The 7,240-nt window shown below is 36.2% G+C and overlaps 1 protein-coding gene across 1 annotated transcript; it reads right to left on the reverse strand.

The window, feature by feature from the left end:
• Positions 1-637: 637 nt before the first annotated feature.
• Positions 638-6,972, reverse strand: LOC122027568 (vacuolar protein sorting-associated protein 36-like). The gene is made up of 8 exons (XM_042586554.1): positions 6,255-6,972; positions 3,373-3,573; positions 2,712-2,805; positions 2,581-2,638; positions 2,318-2,387; positions 1,860-1,995; positions 1,697-1,781; positions 638-1,038 (listed from the first exon to the last, which is right to left on the reverse strand). The coding sequence occupies exons 1-8, from the start codon at positions 6,867-6,869 to the stop codon at positions 981-983; spliced, it is 1,317 nt and encodes a 438-aa protein (XP_042442488.1). The 5' UTR covers positions 6,870-6,972; the 3' UTR covers positions 638-980.
• Positions 6,973-7,240: the final 268 nt, after the last annotated feature.

Consider the following 7,240-nt stretch of genomic DNA (forward strand, 5'->3'; position numbering starts at 1 on the left):
CCCCCACCTACTTTGAGCAAGATATTATGGTGTTATTTGTTTTATAATTTTTGAAAATTTTATTTTAAACAATAAATTCTGAAAGTTAAAAAATAAATACTTATAATAGATTTTTAACATATTTAAAAAATTAATGACGTGATAAAACATTTATTTTTAAAATAACATTTCTTTTTATTTTTTATAAATGATAAATTTAAATAGGAAATTTTCAATTATTGTTAAACATTCTATTTTTCTTCTCATTTTATGGGAAAAAAAATCAGAGCGGATTGGTGTGCATCTTAGCTGCTGCGCTTTCAGATTCTGGAAGGATTGTGTTAAGAATAATAATGATAAAATAAAAAGAAAAAAAAATGTCAGATATATACCTACGAAAGATACTGGTAACTCTTGTATTCGAACATGTGAAGTCATCGTCTTAATTAGCCCCTTTCTCCTAATAAATGAAAGGAGATACAACATTAAGGTCAGACATCATAGTATTCGACCATTTAAATGGTGATAAAAAATGAATACATTCGTCCCCAATGTCCCTGTCAATCCGTCTTAATATCAACACGGAAGAGATAAATCACGAACAACTATTAGCATTGGGAATAATGACTAATAGCACATAAATGAGACATTACCTCAATTATATTGAGATTCAAACCCCAGTCCTGATGATGACAAATTGTTTTACTCGAACATTTAAATGACTACAGAGATGGTGGTCCCAAGCCAAGCTGTTTTATTCAAATCCAAGACTAACGTCGTACCAACAGCAAACATGAATGCAAGTATCTAGAGAGAAGCACAAATATTGCACATGCTACAAAAAGTTATTTCCTTTGATCTTTAAATAGAAAAAGGAGAATCTAGACAATGCTCATGACATCCCCTCTCAAGCAATGTACCTTAATCGTGCACCAGGAAGAGCTTTGCTAAGCTGCTTCTGCTCCTTGTCGCACTTGTGCCTCTGATAATTGCCACATTCTCTACCCAGACAAAGATATGGCAGATAGCCATGCATGAAAAGGTCCGGGTTTTTTTATCCTGGAAATTCAAGTGTCAAGTTGAATGCAACATCAGAAAGGCTGCCATTGAAACAATAAATGGCACAACAATTCAAATGCTGTTCGAAATTAGCATCATTAGTCGAAACAAATTCCAGAATCAACAGTGGCGGCCATTAAAAAAACTGATATTACTATGAATTTAGTTCTTTCTAATAATCTTAGCTAACGTCTATCTTTGTTATCCATTGTATTATCTGTTTCTCAGAGTTAATAATAGAAGAGCCTGCTCTGCTATGACATCTCCCTGTCGATCTGAAATCTGTAGTGATTCTTTATATATATATATATATATGCACACGTAATTATCACATCTCAAGATTACCAGAACTAATTCAGGTAGAGGAACTGTTTTCTGCTTCAGAATTCAGCAAATGACTCAGATGTTTGTATAATGCTTTCCACTTCCATATACTGATGCCATTAATTCAGGTTGAAATTTTACCATTATATACACATGCAGCATTAATCTTGGCCTTCATGCTCCATTATCTCTGAACATGAATAATTTAAAATTTTTTGCTGCCAACATTCTTTCCCTAGTCAGTTACTATAGATCTAGGCATTTGAAACAGATTTCAAGACTAACACACTTATCACTCGGGCATACTCTTGGAATATAGTAAGATTAGACTTACAAGTAAATATCATTTGTATCAATCTCCCTGAAGAGGTTGATATAAAAACGGAAGCCATCAGGACTAACATCTCTGCATACAAGGCCTGAAAACACTTAAAGCAGGTAAATGTTAGTATTCATAGTATACAAACAACATAAAAAACAATATCAGTTTCTCAAACCTATGCTTTCAGCAGTCAGCAGTTGTTCTTTGGCAAGAGCAGGTGCAATTCCTAAGGTCAAAGCAGCGTCACTCGGGCTTATTCCTGTTCTAAGTGCCTCTGGCTTTTGTGCAAGGGAAACTATCCTTGCAAAGACCTATATGTAATATTGAAACAATGAATGAATAGACACACACACAAGGATATTAAAAGCAAATTAATTCATAAAATTTTGTAGATCTCATGCTGAAAGATCTCTGTTCATACTTGGCGGATACCTCTGTTCCTTCATCTTAAATATATAAATAAAGCAAGTGAAAAGTTTTTTTTTTTAAATAATATCTTATGAAGTGATACCAAATTACAAGATAATCAAGCATATATATTGGCATAAGGAATGGATCTATCATGAGAAGTCAAAAAATTTTCCCACAGAAGAAAATTGAATATGCATAAAAGAATAAAAAAACATGTTATACCTCTTCATCCCTCTGAGCTTTATTCTGAATAACCATTACACCACTATCAAACTTCCTAAGCATTACAGAGCTGCTAATAAAAACAAATGTTTGTTAAAAGAACAGCAGAAAAGAAATATATAGCAGCTGACTCAAAAGTAGCATAATGATCGCAAAAAATCATCTGATGGAGTAGGGTTTCTTAATTCCTACAGTTACTAATAGGAAAATCTAGTCCATCAGTACTAAAACCTGAAAGAAATGAATGCTTTTATAGTACATACACATCAAATTTCTCCCAAAGGGTGCAAGCTTGCAGAAGATCCTCAGGTGAAATCAGTGCTGGAAAAGTAGGATTTTAACTTCAGAAAATGGGCTGCTTGAGAATAACATATTAAAAGTTTAGTACATATACCAGTTCCTCTAGCACGATTATATAGACAATAGACATCTATCAATGCAATCATTCCTCCAGCCTTCTCAAGTGGCAGCTTAACAAAATCTGCAAGCTAAAAGCCATGTGACATCTTAGAAATTATATAGCAAGCAACTTGTCCCAACATTAACAACAACAACAACCAAGTCTTATCCCAACATTAACTGTAATAAAATTACAAATTAGTATATGATTGAGTATGACAGATAACACTTCTTGACACAGTCAAACAGTAGATTCAGAATCTCCATCAGATACTGGTCTTGAATGTGATGGGTATCCAGCTGAAGTTTTGAGTCTTTTGACAGGAAAACAATCTATAACGCTTGACGCAATCCTAAATAAAAAATTCAAAAATAAATTGACAGATCATCATTTGTGGTGCAAGTTGTACCGATCCATTCTTGGACCATATTAACTACCATACCATGGAGTGGCACATACTGATTGAGATCTAATACTAATGTATCAAAAAGAAAACCTACTAATCAAAAAGATTTTTCTCTCTCCCAGCCTTTGATTATTAATCACACATTAGTCAACTTTGGCATTGTATTCAAACAAGTTTGCACCCACAAAAATTTGGACTAGCAAGCACATGACATGCTAATTATAATTAGACAATATAGTATACTGTTACCTCCCGAGCAAGTTGTTGATGGTACAAAGCACCAGCCGATTCCTTTGTAACTGGAGATGCAATACCAACACTTAAAAGCCAATCTTGCATGTCTTGCTTAGAACCCATCTCTTCTTCATTAGGGTTTCCCTGAGCACTTGGACCTGATAATAACTTCAGCCTCATTTTCTCAGCCAGTTGCACCATTTCCTTAGCCTTACTCTGCAAAATATCAAATTGTTGAATAATTCAGCCATCTCTTCAAGGGGAAAAAATTCTCAGAAAAAGATTATATGCATTTGCACCATTTAACTAAATTTTATACACCAAAATAACCGAGGATTATTCATATGAGCAATTTAAAGTAGAAGATTTTTTTATTTTTTTTTTCTAATGGACAGTGTGTAGACTGTAGAGCAGATTGAGGATATATGTGTTTCAAGCTCTTCAATATGTGCCTGATCACATTTATTTCTTAATTTTTAAAGCAATGGAGATGAAGCTATAAATGACATGAATGCAAGATATCTTGCAAAACCGAATGGTATTTTACATCTCATATAATGGTTGTCTTCAGTAGCTTTCTAATATTACAAAGCCCACAAATTTAGCAGTACAACATATTTGTCAACCAAGTTAAGTTCATTTCCCGGTGGACCAGGGAAAAGAGCAAGGAAATGCATACTTTCAGATTAGGCTCTCAACTCACAAGATTGTGATCCTAGAAAACATGGACAAATGCTTGCATCCCAAGGTCAACAAAAGGGTGAACATACCAGTGTGGAAAAAATTAAAACCACAAGTGATTCTGCAAGAAAACAAAAAAGTAGAGCCCCAAAAGAATTCACTTAAAATTAAGAAACTGTTTATCATAGTTGACTTAAGACTTCATGTCTTAACCAGATTAGGTTGGAAATCTCGCTATGTAGGTTGGGCTCCTGATGCATCTGCGGCTGTTTCCCTCTAGCATTGTTGTGCTGTCTCCTAAACCCTTGGTTAGCTCAATGAGAAATTAAGCCTCATATGCGCATCAGCCCACGAATCTACATAGCACCAGGAATCCATAGAAGAATATAATGACACAAATTCAATATTTACCTAACCGAGAAATGGGCAATTCTATAATGTTAATGTGCTTCTGTAATACTTTAGGGTCCATACAAGTAGAATGCATCTACAAGAATATGGATTTGATATTGTTTCTGGACTTAAGAGAAAGTGGAGTATAGAAGAGTTAAGAGAATGCGGAGTATACAAGAGTTAACATGGTGCTTTTCATGAGTATACAAGTGTTTTTTTTTTGTCTGGGAGAAGTATCTTAGGAAGGGGCAAATTGTGGAAGTAATCAATAGATAGCATAGCAAGTCTCTGTACAATTTGACAAGATACTCGCTTTCTTCAGTAAAAAATAAAATAGATGTAAACTTAGTCTTCATGCTCAACCAATCTTCCTTACAAGGGAAAAAAATTGTATTTAAGTTAGTTCATAATTTAGTGATCATAATTGAAGGAAATAGATAGTAAGTTTCCCCTAAAATGATGATTCGGCAACCCTACAACAACATCAAAATGCATGTTGAAGACCTGTTAGTAGAAATATATAACAAAAGGGAACCTGAAATGGTTCCTTTGTTGCATTTGACCTCTTGTAAGACTTTAAAAAATAGTGTTGGATAGTAGTTGTATAGACTAGAATATCACCTAAAATATCTTAGATGAACTAAAGTAAACATCCTTTAGACAGACAAGACTGTATTTCTTCTGATTCTACATGTTCACGGTATTTTTTTCCTCCATTTACCATTTTCCTCTTATTCTGTTTCATGAATTGAACCTGCAGTTTGTTGTTATCCTCTAACAGCTCCGAGTTGTTCTTTTGTCATATTTGGTCCTAAAACTATGCTTGAAGATTTTCAAGAAGTACAACATGAGCTCTTATCAAGGAAACAATCAGAGTTATCAAACAGTGAGAGAAATAAACCATTCATAGCAATATTTGACAAAGATGCAGATTGGAAAATCCACATGGGTATAGGATTGCTTTGTCCCGATTTCAGATCAGGATATTGGATCAAACTCTTTGAATTGGGAGACTAAAGTGAACTATGCAGATAAGGAGACTGGATATCACTGTATTTATTGGTATATTAGGTCAGAATATTGGTATAGAACAGACTGGATCAGTTTATGTAGATTAGGAATCATGTTGGACTATGTAAAGGTGCAGAAGATCAAGCTGTGTGGATGTAGAGATCAAAACTGAGTTATGGATGGAAACAAAGGAGGCAAAGAACAGATACCTGCCACAAATAGGTGCCAACTATCTTACAAAATCTTATCAGTATCATTTGAGAATCATTCACGTAACTAACCAACTGGCATAGATTGTGACAAACACAGCCAGTCAATTATAGGGGAAATGCTACAAATAGAAATCTAGATTCCATGGGTAATCTTAAGTTCAACAAAATACTTATTGAGATTTGGATCAGACGTGAGCATTGGAGGGAGGGATGTGCAGACCAATCAGGGTTGTCAGGAATCTGTACTCGTGACTGACATTCAACTAGAAGAGGTAGAAGCATAGTGGATGGCTTGAAGTCAGTGTGATATCAAATTCCAAAGATGCAATATTTGATTTCAACAGAACGTTAAAGGAAAGAGTTTATTAACAAGCATAGCAAGAATGAGTAACGGTTAGTGTCCATACAATGCATCAACAAGTAACAAATACGAGCAAAGGCATTCTCCTGCTGCCAGATAATCTCACATCAGTGCAGTTGCTAAAGATTGAAAACATAAGATTTTGTTGTACTTCAAATTGACAAAAAATAACTACTGCAATATTGTTGAGCAAGCAATAGTGGTTGATATATATATATAAAGAGAGAGTAAGAAATAACCATCAGAGCGTTGAGATCCTGGAAGGCCTCCTGTAAGCTTTTATCTGTGCTCTCCCACAATTCTTGCTCTTTTCTCAAAATCCCTGATACCCCGACCACTGGCATTCTCACCCTAGCCGCCGCTGTGGTGGTCGAAGTTCCCGCCGATACTGATTCCAAATCCCTCTTTTCCGCCTCCACTGAAACTTCCCACTGCCTCGATCGCAGCACCTCCAATAGCCGGCCGTAGAACACATCAGGATCGTTCTTCCCTCTCAACACCACTGTAATCATCTCGGATCGAGTGCCGCCCGCGACTACCCTCCCATCAGGCGACGCCGAGACCTGGATGCGGATCCTGGGGCTAGCGAACATGCTGCGGATGGACTTCTTAGGGGGGTAGGCGTGGACGACGGCAGCGAAGGGGAGAGCAAATCCAGAGGAGGAGGTCTCGTCAATCCATAGGAGGCGGTGGGAAGTGAGGACGAGGAGTCCAGAGAGGAGAGGAGAGAGGGAGGGGTTCTCCCCGGGCTCGAGGTCGACGGCGGGGAGGAGGCAGCGCTCGACCTCGCCAGGGAGGAAGACCGGGCGGCCGGAGGCGGTGAGTGATACCGGAGGCAGCCAATTAACCGCCATGGCAGCGACGGCCGGCGCGATGGTGGTGTTCCTAAATCCCGAGACGATCGGAGTTGGAGATCGCCTTCGGTGTTTCGATTTTTTTTTTTGAGAAATTTTAAAATGCCATGAAATTTAGCTACTTTTTATAAATATCCATCAAGATTTCAATACTGTCAAAGTCTATATTACCTAACGAAAGAATATTGAGTCATGTAGTTAACTTTGTTAAATACCTAAATCACAAATCCTACTTTTAAAATTACTAAATCAATTATCTAATACCTATTTTATAGCTTCATATTTATCTCAATTCATTGATTGCTAAGATTGGGTTATTTTTTTATTTTTAAATAGATAGATTTTTTTTCTAAAAGATCCATTTATATTCA

Source organism: Zingiber officinale, chromosome 10A (assembly GCF_018446385.1).
Source record: "Zingiber officinale cultivar Zhangliang chromosome 10A, Zo_v1.1, whole genome shotgun sequence".
NCBI classification, from domain to species: domain Eukaryota; kingdom Viridiplantae; phylum Streptophyta; class Magnoliopsida; order Zingiberales; family Zingiberaceae; genus Zingiber; species Zingiber officinale.